Here is a 21,018-nt window from a genome sequence, read left to right as displayed (position 1 = left end):
GTGTAGTGTGTACACAGACAGTGAGTGCACACACGCAGGAGCTAGTAGCCTATGAACAGTGACTGAGTGTCCTAGACTCCTAGTACAGTAAGTAGTAACAGTAAGTACAACTAACTAATTACAATAATCAATCAGTTATCAGAAGGAAATAGAGTGTGTGTAGTGTGTACACAGACAGTGAGTGCACACACGCAGGAGCTAGTAGCCTATGAACAGTGACTGAGTGTCCTAGACTCCTAGTACAGTAAGTAGTAACAGTAAGTACAACTAACTAATTACAATAATCAATCAGTTATCAGAAGGAAATAGAGTGTGTGTAGTGTGTACACAGACAGTGAGTGCACACACGCAGGAGCTAGTAGCCTATGAACAGTGACTGAGTGTCCTAGACTCCTAGTACAGTAAGTAGTAACAGTAAGTACAACTAACTAATTACAATAATCAATCAGTTATCAGAAGGAAATAGAGTGTGTGTAGTGTGTACACAGACAGTGAGTGCACACACGCAGGAGCTAGTAGCCTATGAACAGTGACTGAGTGTCCTAGACTCCTAGTACAGTAAGTAGTAACAGTAAGTACAACTAACTAATTACAATAATCAATCAGTTATCAGAAGGAAATAGAGTGTGTGTAGTGTGTACACAGACAGTGAGTGCACACACGGAGGAGCTAGTAGCCTATGAACAGTGACTGAGTGTCCTAGACTCCTAGTACAGTAAGTAGTAACAGTAAGTACAACTAACTAATTACAATAATCAATCAGTTATCAGAAGGAAATAGAGTGTGTGTAGTGTGTACACAGACAGTGAGTGCACACACGCAGGAGCTAGTAGCCTATGAACAGTGACTGAGTGTCCGAGACTCCTAGTACAGTAAGTAGTAACAGTGAGTACAACTAACTAATTACAATATTCAATTACAATAATCAATCAGTTATCAGAACTTGGAAATAGAGTGTGTGTAGTGTGTACACAGACAGTGAGTGCACACACGCAGGAGCAGCTAGTAGCCTATGAACAGTGACAGTGAGTGTCCTAGTACAGTTACAGTATATAACTACAATACTAATACAATCAGTAGTAAAGGACAGCAGAAATACTGGTATAGATGAGAGAAATAAACAGAGGACAGGAGGACAGCTGCCCACACAGGCAGGCCCTGAGGCCTAAAGCTGTAAGCCTGCAGCAGCTGGCCTGTCTCTATGTAACACAAAAGCTACTAACTAAAATACAATGTCTAACTAACTAACAACAATATAGGTGTGTATAGGAGGTGTATGTGAGCAAAAACACTAGGTAAATGACCACAATAAAGCTCTTGCTAAGCCAAAGCACAAAGGAGCAACTCTCTCTCTATGCAAGTCTCAGGCAAGGACGGAGAAACGTAACATGGCGGCCGCTATTTATAGGGTAGGGGCTGGCCAGGGTCCCCCTCTGTGATTGGCTGCCGTCAGAGGGCCTGGGAGCCCTCTGATTGGCTCTAAGGACATCAATCTGGGCTATGACGCTATTCGAGCTCGGTACCGAGCTCGAATAGCGCCGTTTGCTCGAATAGCTCGAATAGTGAATGGGCTATTCGAGTGTACGCGAATAGCCCATTCGAATAGCTGCAGCTATTCGGAGCTCGAATACCGAGCTCGAATAGCTGAAAAAAGAGCTCGAATATTTGAGCTACTCGAATATTCGAGCTCTGCTGAGCACCACTGCCCATCAATCACCCATCAATCACCCCCTATCACCACCTGTCACTGTTCCCCATCAGATTAGACCCTAATCTGCCCCTTGCGGGCACCCAATCACCCACACGCTCAGATTGCCCTCAGACCCCCCCTTATCAATTCGCCAGTGCATTATTTACATCTGTTCTTCCCTGTAATAACCCCCTGTCACTGCCACCCATCAATCATCCCCTGTCACTGCCACCCATCAATCAGCCCCTAACCTGCCCCTTGTGGGCAATCTGATCACCCACCCACACCAATAGATTGCCCGCAGATCCGACATCAGATCACCTCCCAAGTGCAGTGTTTACATCTGTTCTCTCCTCTAAACACCCACTAATTACCCATCAATCACGCATCAATCACCCCCTATCACCACCTGTCACTGTTACCCATCAGATTAGACCCTAATCTGCCCCTTGCGGGCACCCAATTGCCCACACACACGCTCAGATTGCCCTCAGACCCCCCCCCCCCCTTATCAATTCGCCAGTGCATTATTTACATCTGTTCTTCCCTGTAATAACCCACTGATCACCTGTCAATCACCTATCAATCACCCATCAATCACCCCCTGTCACCGCCACCCATCAATCAGCCCCTAACCTGCCCCTTGCGGGCAATCTGATCACCCACCCACACCATCAAATTGCCCCAGACCTACCCTCAGATCACCTCCAAAGTGCATTGTTTACATCTGTTCTGCCATCTAATCACCCACTGATCACCCATCAATCAGCCCCTGTCACTGCTACCCATCAGATTAGACCCCTATCTGCCCCTAGGGCACCCAATCACCCTCTCACACCCTCAGAACGCCCTCAGACCCCAGCCCTGATCACCTCGCCAGTGCATTGCTTGCATCTATATCCCCCCTCTAATCACACCTTGAGACACCTATCAATCACCTCCTGTCACGGCCTGTCACCCCCAAGCACACCAACTCATCAGATCAGGCCCTAATTTGCCCGGTGTGGGCTCTTGATCACTCGGCCAAACCCTCAGATGCCCCTCAGACCCCCTTCCGATCACCTCCCTAGTGCATTGATTGCATCTACTTTCCCCTCTAACCACCCCTTGAGACACCCATCAATCACCTCCTGTCACCCCCCTAGCACTCCTATCCATCAGATCAGGCCCAATACAACCTGTCATCTAAAAGGCCACCCTGCTTATGACCGGTTCCACAAAATATGCCCCCTCATAGACCACCTGTCATCAAAATTTGCAGATGCTTATACCCCTGAACAGTCATTTTGAGAAATTTGGTTTCCAGACTACTCACGGTTTTGGGCCCGTAAAATGCCAGGGCAGTATAGGAACCCCACAAGTGACCCCATTTTAGAAAAAAGACACCCCAAGGTATTCTGTTAGGTGTATGACGAGTTCATAGAAGATTTTATTTTTTGTCAAAAGTTAGCGGAAATTGATTTTTATTGTTTTTTTCACAAAGTGTCATTTTTCTTGTGACAAAACTTGTGACAAAAAATAAAATCTTCTATGAACTCACCATACACCTAACGGAATACCTTGGGGTGTCTTCTTTCTAAAATGGGGTCACTTGTGGGGTTCCTATACTGCCCTGGCATTTTAGGGGCCCTAAACCGTGAGGAGTGGTCTAGAAAACAAATGCCTCAAAATGACCTGTGAATAGGACGTTAGGCCCCTTAGCCCACCTAGGCTGCAAAAAAGTGTCACACATGTGGTATCGCCGTACTCAGGAGAAGTAGTATAATGTGTTTTGTGGTGTATTTTTACACCTACCCATGCTGGGTGGGAGAAATCTCTCTGTAAATGGACAATTGTGTGTAAAAAAAATCAAAAATGTATCATTTACAGAGATATTTCTCCCACCCAGCATGGTTATATGTAATACATACACCACAAAACACATTATACTACTTCTCCTGAGTACGGCGATACCACATGTGTGACACTTTTTTTGCAGCCTAACTGTGCTAAGGGGCCCAAAGTCCAATGAGTACCTTTAGGATTTCACAGGTCATTTTGAGACATTTGGGTTCAAGACTACTCCTCACGGTTTAGGGCCCCTAAAATGCCAGGGCAGTATAGGAACCCCACAAGTGACCCCATTTTAGAAAGAAGACACCCCAAGGTATTCTCTTAGGTGTATGATGAGTTCATAGAAGATTTTATTTTTTGTCACAAGTTAGCGGAAATTGATTTGCATTGGGTTTTTTTTCACAAAGTGTCATTTTCCGCTAACTTGTGACAAAAAAAAAAATCTTCTATGAACTCACCATACTCCTAACAGAATACCTTGGGGTGTCTTCTTTCTAAAATGGTGTCACTTGTGGGGTTCCTATACTGCCCTGGAATTAGCACTTTCATTCATGGCTTTGGCGTGCATCAAGTACATGCTGCCCTGACTCTTCCCTGCGATTGGGGGACTTTCGAATATATCAGGCTGTGACTTCACCTGCTGTTGTCTGTCATATACATGATGCCTTTATATACCTACACCTTTGCTTGACAAGCTTGCTGCTACATTTTGGTGTGGTCGAGTCACTCCTTTCCTATATACAAGGAGTCCGCATGCCTGTTCAGGAACTAATGCTGCTTCATGCTTTTTAATTGCTGCCTGAGACCGCATGTGATACTGCTGCATACTAACCTTTCTGCTGGACAAGCTTATAATTGTGCATCTATATGGCTTACCTTGTTCAACATACAAGAAACATATACCCCTGGTCCATATCTGAGATTTGAGTGTTGTTATATGCTTCTGAGGATCGCAAGATATTTTCCTGGAAGTGCCACCTTTATATGCTTTTCAGCTTACTTTGGAGTCCATTTGAGGAATATCACTGTCCTGCCGCTTCAGTGTCTGGACACCTGGCCTACTAGCCTGTTTCAGTGGGACTCATTTTTTAGGTTTGTGAGGACTGCAGCCTCACTTTTTTCTCTAGGTGGGGGTCCGGGGGGGCCTGGTTTAGCAATGTATTTTAATAGTTCTTGTTATTGAGGGGATGTTCTGGGTTGGTGGTTTTTATTTTCAATTTGATATGAAATAAAGTTGTTTGTAATTTCTCATGCACCCAATAGCCAATTCTCAATTTTTTCTCATTAATATGCCCTGGAATTTTAGGGGCCCTAAACCGTGATGAGTAGTCTAGAATCCAAATGCCTCAAAATGACCTGTGAATAGGACGTTAGGCCCCATAGCGCACCTAGGTTGCAAAAATGTGTCACACATGTGGTATCGCCGTACTCAGAAGTAGTATAATGTGTTTTGGGGTGTACTTTTATACATACCCATGCTGGGTGGGAGAAATCTCTCTGTAAATGGACAATTGTGTGTAAAAAAAAATAAAAAAATTGTCATTTACAGAGATATTTCTCCAACCCAGCATCTGTATGTGTAAAAATACACCACAAAACACATTATACTACTTCTCCTGAGTACGGCAATACCACATGTGTGGCACTTTTTTGCAGCCTTATTGCTGTAAGGGGCCCAAAGTCCAATGAGCATCTTTAGGCTTTACAGGGGTGATTACAATTAGGCACCCCCCAAAATGCCAGGACAGTGAACACACCCCACAAATGACCCCATTTTGGAAAGTAGACACTTCAAGGTATTCAGAGAGGAGCATAGTAAGTCCGTGGCAGATTTCATTTTTTTTGTCGCAAGTTAGAAGAAATGGAAACTTTTATTTATTTTTTTTTGGTCACAAAGTGTCATTTTCCGCTAACTTGTGACAAAAAATAAAATCTTCTATGAACTCACTATGCCTCTCACTGAATACTTTGGGATGTCTTCTTTCCAAAATGGGGTCATTTGGGGGATATTTATACTATCCTGAAATTTTAGCACCTCATGAAACATGACAGGTGGTCAGAAAAGTCAGAGATGCTTTAAAATGGGAAAATTCACTTTTTGCACCATAGTTTGTAAACGCTATAACTTTTACCCAATCCAATAAATATACACTGAATGTTTTTTTTTTATCAAAGACATGTAGCAGAATAACTTTTGCGCTCAAATGTATAGGAAATTTTACTTTATTTGAAAAATGTCAGCACAGAAAGTTAAAAAAGTCATTTTTTTGACAAAATTCATGTATTTTTTGATGAATATAATAAAAACTAAAACTCGCAGCAGCAATCAAATAGCACCAAAAGAAAGCTGTATTAGTGACAAGAAAAGGAGGTAAAATTCATTTAGGTGGTAGGTTGTATGACCGAGCAATAAACCGTGAAAGCTGCAGTGGTCTGAATGGAAAAAAAGGCTCTGGTCCTTAAAGCGGAATATAACCCTGCATTTCAACTTTGCTCTAAAACATTATTTACAGTATATTATATGCAAAAAGCATTTTTTTTTTACTAGACCAGCATTGGAAGGGTTACACAGAGTTTTAAAGTTCCTGGAGATTTCTGCAGACGCATCCGAAGCTGAAATAGATACATTTTGTTTCCAGAAATGTATCTAAGTGTTGAATGTGACTCACTCTCTCTGACTGAGCTGGAAGACAGCCAAAGTGTGTAACATTCAACATTATGTAAACAAAATGTATCTATTTCAGCTTTGGATGCGTCTGCAGAAATCTCCAGGAACTTTAAAACTCTGTGTAACCCTTCCAATGCTGGTCTAGTAAAAAAAAATGCTGGTTGCATATAATATACTGTAAATAATGTTTTAGAGCAAAGTTGAAATGCAGGGTTATATTCAGCTTTAAGGGGCGAAAAGACTGTGGTCCTCAAGTGGTTAAACAGGGAAATACACGTAAAGCAATCACAGAGGTGAAGGTAAGTCCAAATGGCACTTGGCGATGATGGTACCACTGGAGGAGGATGAGTGGTTGATGCCAAAAAGACCCAGAGAGCTTTTTATAATTTTTTTTTTTTGCAGCGATATAGCAATGACATGACAGCAGAGTTGTCAGTAGACCCGGGTAGTATTAACGTAGACTTTAATAGCGACTGAGTCAGGAGGACAAAGCGGCCGGTCAGTTCTACAGCACAGAAGGACCATGGCGACTCACTGGTAGTACCACAGTGTAATAGTGCTGCCCAAAAAATTAAATGCGTCCGTTGACCCGGGCAGTGTGAACGCAGTGTGTAGTAGCTAGAGATGTAGCGAACGGTTCCAGGCGAACTTCGGTGGTTCGCGTTCACCATGCAAAGGAGAACTTTTGCGTAAGTTCGATTCGCCCCATAATGCTCTATGGAGCAGAACTTTGACCCTCTACATCACAGTCAGCAGGCATATTGTTGCCAATCAGACTGCACTCATGCCTGGAGCCCCACCCCCCCCTTATAAAAGGCACGGTCCTTGTGCCGTTTTACTCATTCGTCTGCCTACACTAATTACTTAAGGGACAGCTGGTACACACACTCTGCTAGGGAGAGTTTAATTAGGCTCTTGTATATTACTCACTACCTCCACCCTTCTACCTATTCGGGAGGAGGGTCTCATCTGCCAGGGAATTATAGTATTTTATTTCAAAAGCCAGCTTACATACCGTGGCTGGGAATTGAACCCAGGTCTCACTGTGTGGTGGGCAAGTACCTTAACCGCTGTACCACCAACACTACTAACTGAAGATAGCCTAGCATGTACCATTTCTGCTCAATCCAAGAAAACATTAGGTTGTTTAAAGGGAATCTTAACTGAGAGTGATATGGATGTTTCCTGTTAAACAATACCAGTTGCCTGGCAGTCCAGCTGATCTCTGTGGCTGCAATAGTGGCTGAATCACACCCTGAAACAAGCATGCAGCTAATCCAGTCTGACTTCAGTCATAGCACCTGATCTGCATGCTTGTTCAGGGGCTGTGGCTAAAAGTATTAGAGACACAGGATCAGCAGGCGATTCAGGCAACTGGTATTATTTTAAAAGGAAAAATCCATATCCTTCTCAGTTTAGGTTCCCTTTAAGGATTTGTAGCATAAAAGCCAACTCACATTGGCTAGGAATTTAACCCAGCTCTCACTGTGTGGTGGGCAAGTACCTTAACCGCTGTACCACCAACACTACTAACTGAAGCTAGCCTAGCATGTACCATTTCTGCTCAATCCAAGAGAAAAAATAAGACAAGACAAATAACATTTATATCACGCTTTTCTCCTGGCGGACTCAAAGCACCAGAGCTGCACTAGGGCACACTAGCCACTAGGGCACACTCTATAGGCAGTAGCAGTGTTAGGAAGACTTGCCTAAGGTCTCCTATTGAATAGGTGCTGGCTTACTGAACAGACAGAGCCGATATTCGAACTCTGGTCTCCTGTGTCAGAGGCAGAGCCCTTAACTATTACACCATCCAGTCACTGCTTAAGGATTTGTAGCCAGGCATGGCCTTGCCTTTTGTGTTCAACAGATGTCCAAAGAGAACCCCAGATAGCCAGGCACTGTACCACCAACACTACATGCTGAAGCCAGCCTAGCATGTACCATTTATGCTCAATCAATTTATGCTCAAAAATACAAGAGAGAGAGAGAGAGAGAGAGAGAGAGAGAGATGAATCTACCTGGCTATCTGGGGTTCTCTTTGGACAACTGTTGAACACAAAAGGCAAGGCCATGCCGAGGGAGGAGGGTGGAGGGAGGAGGGTGGAGGGTGAAGGGAGGAGGGAGAGCAAGCCTGTAATTGAAAATTGACCTTAAAATAGGGGTTTATGTGAAATCTAGATTTTTGCCTGGGACTTTTGATGTGTATTTCATTCAATCATGTCTGCCTCCACGTATTAGATCCCTTGAAACATGTTTTCTATCATTTTTCCAGCCGGTAGAATTTTTTCTATTTTTCAAAGTTCGCCTCTCCATTGAAGTCTATTGCGGTTCGCAAATCGGAGGTTCGTGACATCACTAGTAGTAGCGACGGAGTCAGGAGGACAAAGCGGCCGGTCAGTTCGGCAGCACAGAAGGACCATGGCAACTCACTGGTAGTACCACAGTGTAATAGTGCTGCCCAAAAAATTAAATGTGTCCGTTGACCCGGGCAGTGTGAACGCAGAGTGTAGTAGCGACTGAATCAGGAGGAGAAAGCGGCCGGTCTAATGAAAGATTTTACAACCCATTATATTTTGCAACTTGCCATAGAGGACAGTGTATAACTGCGTAGGTGTGGCTTCTCTCTGTTAACACGCCTATAATTTTTTGCAACCATGGATCCCATTGAGCTAGAAGGAAGGAGTGTTCCCTCCAGGGGGGGTTATTAGTTGAGCAAGAGGGGAGATTGTTCCCTCGGGGGGTTTATTAGTTGAGCAAGAGGGCTGATTGTTCCGTCCAGGGGTGGTTATTGGTTGAACAAGAGGTGGGATTGTTCCCTCCAGGGGGGTTATTAGTTGAGCAAGAGGGGGGATTGTTCCTGGGGGGGGGGGGGGGGGTTAATAGTTGAGCAAGAGGGGAGGGTTCTTTGTGAGAATAGGGTTTGGTTGGATTGCATTTTCTGATACAGATAGGTTGAAGTCAATGGTTAGGTTGCACTTTCTGATAGCTATACCTATAAATAAGTGCAATCGGTTGCAAAATCTGATAAATTTGCAAAAAATTTCACTACACCTTTCAGTTCGGCAGCACAGAAGGACCATGGTAACTCACTGGTAGTACCACAGTGAATAAGTGCTGCCCAAAAAATTAAATGCGTCTGTTGACCCAGACAGTGTGACAGCAGATTCCAAGATGGCGCTGTAGCAAGACGCCGTGGCACACAGGGCTCCAGCTCTTTTTCCTCTCTTCCCCTTCTCCCTCGTGATCCACCCGCTTTTCTTGGCGGGATGGATTCCTCTCCGCCAGGGGACATAGGCAGGCCGGGCGCTGATCACCGGAGCGCCAGCGGTCATGAGTAGCCGCCCGTTTCTTAGGGCCGCCACCCACGTGGCTGCCCGCGGACCCCCATGTATGCCGCCTCCTGCTCCACTCACCATCAGCCGCCGCTGCCAGCAACCCAGCTAACACGACTGGGACAGAGGCAGGCCAGGTGCCGGTCACCAGAAGCAGGCCAACGTTCACGGGAAGCCGCTCGTTCTTGGGACCTGGCCGTCACCCACGTGGCTGGCCGCGGACCCCCGGGCACGCCGCTCCTGCTCCACTCTCCAGCGAGACGCTGCCAGCAGGGACACAGGCGCCAGGGGCCGCACGTTTTTGGAATCGGGCCGACGCCCACGTGGCCGGCTGCGGACCCCCGCGCACACCGCTTCACCTTCCCTTCTCCACTCACCAGGGAGAGCCGCCCGCTTGTGCAGCCAGGGAGGACCAGGATGCCGCTGCTGCGCCTGCCATGGGAGACGCCGTTGCCTTGCAACAACAGGTAACGGGTCTGGGAGCTGCTCCACCATCGCAGTCATGGAGGCCCAGGCTGCCGCTGTTACTCTGTCGGGACACATCTGCCGGGTCAGGGGGGCTGGCACGCTGCCGCCACCGATGGAAGCACAGCAGCGGACAGCACCATCATCAGCCCCTCCGGATCTATGCCCTCTGCCAGACCATCTGCTGTGATGGGGCCTGTAGGCCAGGGGCAAAATTGCAAGTCTGCATTGGGAGTTTGTGGGGCCGGGACTGTCATGGAGTTGAGGACTGTTTTTCTCAACCATGGGGACGAAGAGACTCTGTGTCTATTTTTCATTATATGGGGGGGTCTGGAGGGCGGTAGAGCAGTGAGCGCCGCTCAGAGTGTGGCAGGCAGCTACGCTCGACTCAGCTCTTGGTCAGACCCCTCTGGCCTTTTTTGTCTTTCTTTCGTCATGTGTTCTATGTAAGTATGTTTTTGGAAATGCGTACTCTGTAGAATGTTAAATGGTAGTCTGCTGTAATTGTTTTAACTTTGTGCGATGTTTAACATATGTTTACTGTACCATTACCGACCCTGCTTGCTTGTGCCAAAAATAATTCCGGGTACAACCCACCGTTGTACTTGGCGAAATAAATGATTCTGATTCTGATAGCAGAGTGTAGTAGCAACTGAGTCAGGAGGACAAAGCGCCGGTCAGTTCGGTAGCACAGAAGGACCATGGCAACTCACTGGTAGTACCACAGCCAAAAAATGAAGCAAGGTAGGCAGGTTGTAACTTTCTTTGGAAAGGCAGGCATGGTTAACAAACTGCAGCAGCCACTTCATGTCCCCCTGTGTCCGACAATAGGGGCCAGGAACTCACCTTCCACGCAAGCATGGTTTATTTTCAGGAAGGTGAGTTTGTCCACAGAGGCGTGGGAGAGCCGAGAGTGCTTCTCGGTGACCATACCACTGGCCACACTGAAGCATCTCACGGAGAGAACACTGGAACCCTCTTCCAGGACAGGAGTTCCTTGGCGTACTGGGCAAGCTCCCTCCAGATGTCCAGTCTCTTGACCCAGTACTCCAACAGCTCCACGGAGCTGTCGGTGTCATTAAGCCCGCTGAATGACCCCATGTAGTCAGCCACCATGCTGGTCAGTTGCTGCAGGTGCTGGTTGGAGGTGGATGCTGTGGCTGCACGTATGCACACAGGCTGCACGTATGTACGGTCCACAACGTCATCATCATCATCGTCATCATCAGGATGAAGCTCTTCCTCTGACTCCCCCATCTCCTCTTCTGCCCCTACATCCCCAGATACAGACCCCTCTTCATCAGCATCGTCCAATAACAGTTGTGATTCTGGCCCGAGCTCAATTTCCTCCATATCAGTCCCCAGTATGTCCTGAGCTTCATCCATCAGTATGTTCCCAGATGCCGGACTGAGGGACAGAACGCTGTCGTCCTGGTAGGGCTGCTGACCACTGGTTGCTGGGGTGGATGTCACAGCAAGTGTGGGGCGTTGGCTGCTGCTGCTTGGAGTGCTGCTCACAGCAGAGGTCTGGGATGCAGTCATGATGTCCATCAAAACGTCAGGTTCCATCTGCTCAACCACCACACGGGGACCAGAAACTTTAAAATATTGGGATAACGGTGTCGGCTGACTCAGCCTAGGCTGTGCTGCCCTTTCTGCTGCACCACAACCTCGTACAGCTGGGCGTCGTCTCCCTGGTCGTGGAGCAGTCCCAGAAGTGGCTGAGGCAATGGAACTCCCTTTCCTGACACCTCCACGAACCCTGCCAGACATGTTGCTAATGAATCACTGGCTAATGAGCTGAATAATACCAGTGAGCAGTGAGCACAGTACAACGTAACTGAAGGGTATCACTGCAAAATGAACTGAATAATACCAGTGAGCAGTGAGCACAGTACAACGTAACAGAAGGGTATCACTGCCAAATGAACTGAATAATACCAGTGAGGAGTGAGTAGTACAACGTAACTGAAGGGAATCACTGGCTAATGAGCTGAATAATACCAGTGAGCAGTGAGCACAGTACAACGTAACTGAAGGGTATAACTGCCAAATGAACTGAATAATACCAGTGAGCAGTGAGCACAGTACAACGTAACTGAAGGGTATCACTGCCAAATGAACTGAATAATACCAGTGAGCAGTGAGCAGTACAACGTAACTGAAGGGAATCACTGGCTAATGAGCTGAATAATACCAGTGAACAGTGAGCACAGTACAATGTAACTGAAGTGTATCACTGGCAAATGAACTGAATAATACCAGTGAGAAGTGAGCACAGTACAATGTAACTGAAGGGTATCACTGCCAAATAAACTGAATAATACCAGTGAGCAGTGAGTAGTACAACGTAACTGAAGGGAATCACTGCCAAATGAACTGAATAATACCAGTGAGCAGTACAATGTAACTGAAGGGTATCACTGCCAAATGAACTGAATAATACCAGTGAGCACAGTACAACGTAACTGAAGGGTATCATTGCCAAATGAAACGAATAATACCAGTGAGCTGTACAACGTAACTGAAGGGAATCACTGACTGGCTAATGAGCTGAATAATACCAGTGAGCAGTACAACGTAACTGAAGGGAATCACTGGCTAATGAGCTGAATAATACCAGTGAGCAGTGAGCAGTACAACGTAACTGAAGGGAATCACTGGCTAATGAGCTGAATAATACCAGTAAGCAGTGAGCACAGTACAACGTAACTGAAGGGAATCACTGGCTAATGAGCTGAATAATACCAGTAAGCAGTGAGCACAGTACAACGTAACTGAAGGGTATCACTGCCAAATGAACTGAATAATACCAGTGAGCAGTGAGTTACTTTGTAAAGATAGGAGCAGCTGGGCACATCCAGTTAAAAGATGCCTTTATTGTAAATACATTAAAATCAATACATAGTGTGCAACAGCAACAGTCCACCAGGAGAGAGAGGGACAAGCATGCAAAAGATGTCAGTGAGCAGTGAGCACAGTATAATGTAAATGAAGGGAATCACTAGCTAAAGAGCTGAATAATACCAGTGAGCAGTACGTCACTCACAAAACTTGGTGAATGTACAGCACTGGCAGTGTGACTGTCTGTAAGTAGTAACTGAAGTGTATGACTGGCTAATGAGCTGAATACAAGTAAGCAGTAAAATCAGTCTGAACCTGCCTGCCTGCACTAAACACACTAATCAGTACACTCTCTCACTAGTCACTACTATGACTACACTGACTACAACTAACGTCAGCAATAACTTGGCTGGCTGCGAGAAAACGCGGAAAAGCCGCCGCGCGTTCTGACAGCAAGGCGGCTGATTCTGCGTCCAACGCGGCGGTTTGCACGCGGAGGCGTGCGTCTGGTAACATGGCAGAACGCGTAAAAGCCGCCACATGTACTGACAGCGAGGCGGCTGGTTCCGCGTCCAGCGTGGCGGTTTGCACGCAGCAGCGTGCGTCTGGTGTAGCGGAGTCTGTTAGTTCACACAGGTTTAGGAATACGCGCGGGGCGCGCGCGCTGAGAGCCAGAACTTTTATGACGGCCAAGAGGGGACCAGCTGACCAGGCTGGTCAGCTGACGCCAGAGCAAGGTTCTATTGGTCCATCACTTAGAGGTGGCGCCAGAGAGCGCTACACTATATATAGTTGCTGCTGGCCAGTCACAAGTTGTCTGCCATTGCGAACACTACGTGGAAGCACTCAGACCTTAGTCAGATCCTGCAGTGTGTTTGAACCAGGTGGACCTGGGAATTCACACTGAGCCAGATTACTTGTATTGTATTCTGTTTATGCTTAGACCAGTTCCAGGGTGTAGAGACCACGGACCTCACACCCAGACTAGGGAACCTGTGTTATCAATCTGTTTATGCTTAGACCAGTTCCAGGGTGTAGAGACCACGGACCTCACACCCAGACTAGAGAACCTGTGTTATCAATCTGTTTATGCTTAGACCAGTTCCAGGGTGTAGAGACCACGGACCTCACACCCAGACTAGGGAACTTGTGTTATCAATCTGTTATACATCAGACTAGTTCCAGGGTGTAGAGACCACGGACCTCACACCCAGACTAAGGAACTTGTGTTTCCATTCTGTTATACATCAGACTAGTTCCAGGGTGTAGAGACCAAGGACCTCACACCCAGACTAGGCATTGTTTGATATCTGTTATGACTTATTGCTTTCCTGACTACTCCTCTGATCTCTGATTCGGTACCTCGCTTATCTGATACTCTGTTGCCAAACCCTGCTAGCCTTGGATACCGAATCAGCCTTCTTTCTATGTACCTTATCTGACCGTGTGTTGCCGACCTGGCTTGCCCGACCTCGAGAGCTATCTCTACTATTAAGAGATAGTCTCCAGATCCCTCAGGGCCCTTTTCCACTAGAGCGATTGTGATTGCTGAATCGCAAAATCGCAAATCGCTAGTGATTTTTAAATCGCTAGAGTTGTTACTTTATCATAGAAATCACGAGAAGTATTTTCCACTACAGTGATTCGATTTGGAAATCGCTAATCGCAAATCGCAATCGCTTGCTGGAGCGATTTTTACAATAATAATGCAATGCAAATGAAAATCACAAATCGCAATCGCATAACACAATTAATGAAAAATCGCAATCGCAATCGCTGGCGTTTGTGATTTGTGATTGCGATTGCTAGTGGAAAAGGGCCCTCAGTGACATTTATCTTGATTGTCACTCACTCTCTGGACCTTTCTTCTTCCAGCCGGACTCCGCCCCTTGGGGAGTCTCAGGCTACTGGAAGGTTTCCTTTTGTCTAGAGCAGTATTGCCCATACTGTCTCTAATTTCCTGTGCTACACTCAAAGTACTACCGTTACACCTAACACTCACATTATTCAGGTGTCCAGAGGTTAGCAATATATCTGTATTATCGGTGATTCTGCAGATCATCAATAATCAGGTATATATCTGTATTCTTGGTGATACTGCAGATCACCAATAATCAGATTCTCTCTGCGTGCTGACACCGATCGTTACACTAGCTAGCTAAATACAACGAACAAGTATAGTAACAAGTGTAATAGTGCTGCCCAAAAAATTAAAATGCCTCTGTTGACCCGGGCAGTGTGAACGCAGAGTGTAGTAGCAACTGAGTCAGGAGGACAAAGCGCCGGTCAGTTTGGTAGCACAGAAGGACCATGGCAACTCACTGGTAGTACCACAGCCAAAAAAATTAAGCAAGGTAGGCAGGTTGTAACTTTCTTTGGAAAGGCAGGCATGGTTAACAAATTGCAGCAGCCACTTCATGTCCCCCTGTGTCCGACAATAGGGGCCAGGAACTCACCTTCCACCCAAGCCTGGTTTATTTTCAGGAAGGTGAGTTTGTCCACAGAGGCATGGGAGAGCTGAGAGCGCTTCTCGGTGACCATGCCACCGGCCACACTGAAGCATCTCTCGGAGAGAACACTGGAAGGGGGGCAGGACAGGAGTTCCTGGGCGTACTGGGCAAGCTCCCTCCAGATGTCCAGTCTCTTGACCCAGTACTCCAACGGGTCCACGGTCATTGAGCCCGCTGAATGACCCCATGTAGTCAGCCACCATGCTGGTCAGTCGCTGCTGGTGCTGGTTGGAGGGGGATGCTGTGGCTGCACGTATGCACTCAGGCTGCACGTGTGTACTGTCCACAACGTCCACAATAAGGCAACATAAACAGCAACCAGAACATGTAAATCTTAGTAATCAGCAATTGGATTACCAGCAACAGAGAATCATTGATAATAGCACATTTAGCCTTCATATTACATTGCTTTGATTTTTTTAATTAACTTGATTAGCAGTGTAACACACTACTAACTACATTCCCCTATTCAGCAATATTTTATAGCGATATAAAAATACATGATTGTTGCATGTAGTTCTATGGTGTAGCTATGTACCAATGAATTATTTTATCAAAGTAATGATCATCACAATAAGCTATAAATATATCACATTCAGCAATTGTAATTTTAGCAGTTTATTGTTACCCTTCATGAGCAAACTGTTCAATCATTATTACCCTACAGCATGTCAGAGCACTATAGCTTGTCATCATATTTAAATCACAACGCCATACACAAAGCTCTTACTTTTCCTGAGTGATCCATGTCTGCTACAGAACTCCTTCCAGTCATCCAAGGAGAGGACCTGTGTGCAGTCTATTGTGTACACAGTTTCTGTTCCAAAAGGGCTCCTCCCTCCCTTTCTCCACGTGATCACAAAACTAACAGTAAGCTGATACCAAATTTCTTGTTTATCCAGATTTTTGTTGGGCTGGTGAGCAACCAGTTGATCTTCCCACTGAGGTGAGAGTTCCCAAGAGCACGGAGTCTAAGCAGAGCCGGGACAAGGTCCTCCAGCACCCAAGGCTGAGACACCAAAGTGCGCCCCTCCATCCCTCCCACCCCAGCCATCACACACTGATTGCTATAAGACTAAGAGGCGCCACAGGGTTCACAACCTCCCCAACACCTTAATATGTAGTTATCTGGCTTGCAGTCACTGCCATGTATCCCCTTTTCTTATTTCTTTCTGCTTCAAACACAATTAGGAATGGCAGCTGAATGAATTCTGCGCCCCCTCTTACACTGCGCCCTGAGGCTGGAGCCTCTCCAGCCTATGCCTCGGCCCGGCCCTGAGTCTAAGTGACCATGGGTCTTCACCAGAAAGCCCTGCAAGGGACGATGGGCATTACTGCCCAGTGCCCACCAGGTCGCACTCAAGGAAGACTCTAACAGTGGTAGAGAGAACTAGACTAGTGACACCACAATTAAGAGATTACTCGTAATAGTCAGTTCAGGCAGCAAGGAATCTGAACCGCGTACAGTAAAAACCGCCGCTAAAGTGTTCAAAAAGCTATTCTGCGTTTTAATGTTAAACCATTAAATAGCATTTTAATGTTAAAACGCTGTTTAATGGTTTAGCATTAACACGCAAATTAGCGTTTTGAACACTTTTGCGGCGACTCCGTGCACCATTGGTTATATGCACATACATAAACAATAAAATAATAAATATTAACATAAATAATGTGTATATATACATATATATATATACAGTGTATATATATATATATATATATATATATATATATACAGTACAGACCAAAAGTTTGGACACACCTTCTCATTCAAAGAGTTTTCTTTATTTTCATGACTATGAACATTGTAGATTCACTGGCGTAACAATAGGGCCTGCAGCCCCTGGGAACCGCTTGGGGCCGTTTTGGGGGGCTGGAGGGGTCGCAGCATGAGGGGAAAGCCATGCTGCACTTCAGCAGGGAGGGGGACGCCCCCCCCCCCCTCACCTCGGGCTCTCCCCTCTGCACTCCCCTCCAGTGTTGAATAGTTTGTGTGGGCAACGGTGGGCAGTGGCAGATACATACCTTCCGTGCGCTCCAGCTTGGACGTTTCTCCCTCTAGCGTCTGACGCGTCTTCCTGGATAAACATATATATATATATATATATTTATATGTTAATACATGTATTTATACATGTATTTATACATATAAATATATATAAATGTCATAAATGTTAGAGCAAGTGTGGGGGAGTGATCAAGGTCGCAACATTAGAGGATACTGTTGTAGAATCATTTCCGAGGATATTGGCATGGGAATATTTTTTAAAGGTACAGGTAAGCATTTCTGGTTAATTAACCTATTCGTCCTACGTCCAGGAACCATGCGTGCACGCACGCTCCCGGCCCGCGGTTCGTTAGCCAGGCAATCTGTGACTCGGGCTATGGTGCCCGATCACTGATTCCTCTCCCCCATTGAAAAAGCGACAGCTTCTCTCGGAAGCTGTGCCTTTTCTGGCTGTTCCCTCCCCGATGCGTCACTCTAAGCATGTGTTACGCTTAGAGTGACGTCATGTAAACAAACTCATGGCCGCCATCTTGTGGCCAAAAAGTAAAACTACAACAAAAAGTAAAAAACATTTAAATCAACACACAATTACATTAAAAAAATATGGTTTACATCCCACCCTCCCAAAAATACCCAAATAAAATGTTTAATATAAAAAAAAAAAAAAAACATTGCAATAAAAAAAACATGTAAATATTTACCTAAGGGTCTAAACTTTTTAAATATCAATGTAAAGATGACATAGTTCTATATTTTTTTATTTTAAACTTGTAAGTAGTGATAGATGCAAAACAGAAAAAATGCACCTTTATTTCCAAATAAAATATTGTCGCCATACATTGTGATAGGGACATAATTTTAACGGTGTAATAACCGGGACATATGGGCAAATGCAAAACGTGAGTTTTAATTATGGAGGCATGTATTATTTTAAAACTATAATGGCTGAAAACTGAGAAATAATGAATTTTTTCCGTTTTTCTTATTCTTCCTGTTAAAATGCATTTACAGTAAAGTGGCTCTTAGCAAAATGTACCCCCCAAAGAAAGCCTAATTGGTGGCGGAAAAAACAAGATATAGATCAGTTCATTGTGATAAGTAGTGATAAAGTTATAGGCTAATGAATGGGAGGTGAACATTGCTCAAGTGAAAACAATGGAACGCGAATGGGTTAAGAATAATAAAATACTTTTTTCGTCGTTGTGTTTTTATTTCATTTAACCCTTTGTGGAAATGGGTAAGGGGTACTTTGTACCCCTATACTCATTTCTCCTGGGAGGGGGGCGGGCATCTGGGGGTCCCCTTCTTAAAGGGGACTCTCAGATGCCACCATGAACCCCTCCCAGGGAGTCGTCGCCCCCGCCTCCACCTGGGGCAAGGGAGGCGGGGAAGAGCCCTTTATCCATGGATTGGACAAGGGCTCCAGGGGGGAGGGGAAGGCTTGGCCACCCCTCCCCCCAGAGCCCCCCATACCGAGGACCATGCGGGCTGGTATAGCTCAGGGTGCGAAGCCCCTCGCGGCCGGGGCTCCACATTCTGGCTATCCCAGCCTGCATGGGGGACAAGGGGTTAAAAATGCTCTAAAGGGGCGACCACACGTTGTTTTTATTTATTTTTTATTTTAAACAAAAAAAAGACATTTATATACATGTTAATACATGTATAAATACATGTATGAATGTATTAACATACAGTGGCTTGCAAAAGTATTCGGCCCCCTTGAAGTTTTCCACATTTTGTCATATTACGGCCACAAGCATGAATCAATTTTATTGGAATTCCACATTAAAGACCAATACAAAGAGGTGCACACGTGAGAAGTGGAACGAAAATCATACATGATTCCAAACATTTTTTACAAATAAATAACTGCAAAGTGGGGTGTGCATAATTATTCAGCCCTCTTTGGTCTGAGTGCAGTCAGTACCCATAGACATTGCCTGATGAGTGGTAATGACTAAATAGAGTGCACCTGTGTGTAATCTAATGTCAGTACAAATACAGCTGCTCCGTGAAGGCCTCAGAGGTTGTCCAAGAGAATATTGGGAGCAACAACACCATAAGGTCCAAAGAAGACACCAGACAGGTCAGGGATAAAGTTACTGAGAAATTTAGAAGCAGGCTTAGGCTACAAAAAGATTTCCAAAGCCTTGAACATCCCATGGAGCACTGTTCAAGCGATCATTCAGAAAAGGAAGGAGTATGGGACAACTGTAAACCTACCAAGACAAGGCTGTCCACCTAAACTTACAGGCCGAACAAGGAGAGCGCTGATCAGAAATGCAGTCAAGAGGCCCATGGTGACTCTGGACGAGCTGCAGAGATCTACAGCTCAGGTGGGGGAATCTGTCCATAGGACAACTATTAGTCGTGCACTGCACAAAGTTGGCCTTTATGGAAGAGTGGCAAGAAAATAGCTATTGTTGACAGAAAAGCATAAGAAGTCCCATTTGCAGTTTGCCACAAGCTATGTGGGGGACACAGTAAACATGTGGAAGAAGGTGCTCTGGTCAGATGAGACCAAAATTGAACTTTTTGGCCAAAATGCAAAACGCTATGTGTGGCGGAAAACTAGCACTGCACATCACTCTGAACACACCATCCCCACTTTCAAATATGGTGTTGGCAGCATCATGCTCGGGGGTGCTTCTCTTCAGCAGGGACAGGGAAGCTGTTCAGAGTTGATGGGAAGATGGATGGAGCCAAATACAGGGCAATCTTGAAAGAAAACCTCTTGGAGTCTGCAAAAGACTTGAGACTGGGGCGGAGGTTCGCCTTTTAGCAGAACAACGACCCTAAACATAAAGCCAGGGCAACAATAGAATGGTTTACAACAAAACATATCCATGTGTTAGAATGGCGCAGTCAAAGTCCAGATCTAAATCCAATCGAGAATCTGTGGCAAGATCTGAAAACTGCTGTTCACAAACGCTGTCCATCTAATTTGACTGAGCTGGAGCTGTTTTGCAAAGAAGAATGGGCAAGGATTTCAGTCTCTAGATGTGCAAAGCTGGTAGAGACATAACCTAAAAGACTGGCAGCTGTAATTGCAGCAAAAGGTGGTTCTACAATGTATTGACTCAGGGGGCTGAATAATTATCCACTTTGCAGTTATTTATTTGTAAAAAATGTTTGGAATCCTGTATGAGTTTATATATATATATATCCATATTCACACATATGTACACTGTGTGTATATATATATATATATATATATATATATATATATATATATATATATATATATATGTATATATATATATATGTATATATATATATATGTATATATATATATATATGTATATATATATGTATATATATATGTATATATATATATATATGTATATATATATATATATATATATATATATGTATATATATGTATGTATATATATATATATATATATATATATATATATATATATATATGTATGTATATATATATATATATATATATATATATATATATATATATATATATATATCTCTACACACACACACACACACACACACGTCAAGTCTGAAAGCGTCAGAGCTGCAGCCACTAGGACGCACTCTATAGGCAGTAGCAGTGTTAGGGAGACTGGCCTAAGGTCTCCTACTACTACTAGGTGCTGGCATACTGAACAGGCAGAGCCGAGATTCAAACCCTGGTCTCCTGTGTC

At 45.0% G+C, this 21,018-nt stretch overlaps 1 protein-coding gene across 2 annotated transcripts in view; it reads right to left on the bottom strand.

The window, feature by feature from the left end:
• Nucleotides 1–21,018, bottom strand: part of LOC137504005 (alcohol dehydrogenase 1-like) — a 101,966-nt gene that overhangs the window by 56,223 nt on the left and 24,725 nt on the right. Inside the window, exon 1 of one of the 2 annotated variants that reach the window (XM_068231867.1) lies at nt 16,076–16,151. The exons of the other annotated variant lie outside the window; for it this stretch is intronic. Within the exon in view, the coding sequence (XP_068087968.1) occupies nt 16,076–16,120 (45 nt within the window). The 5' untranslated portion in view covers nt 16,121–16,151. Of the gene's footprint in view, nt 1–16,075; nt 16,152–21,018 lie in introns of those variants that run through there. 2 annotated transcript variants of the gene reach the window in all.

Source organism: Hyperolius riggenbachi, chromosome 1 (assembly GCF_040937935.1).
Source record: "Hyperolius riggenbachi isolate aHypRig1 chromosome 1, aHypRig1.pri, whole genome shotgun sequence".
In the NCBI taxonomy this organism is placed as follows: Eukaryota; Metazoa; Chordata; class Amphibia; order Anura; family Hyperoliidae; genus Hyperolius; species Hyperolius riggenbachi.
The sequence above is the reverse complement of the archived record's forward strand: the minus strand, read 5'-3'. Positions and strand labels throughout refer to the sequence as shown.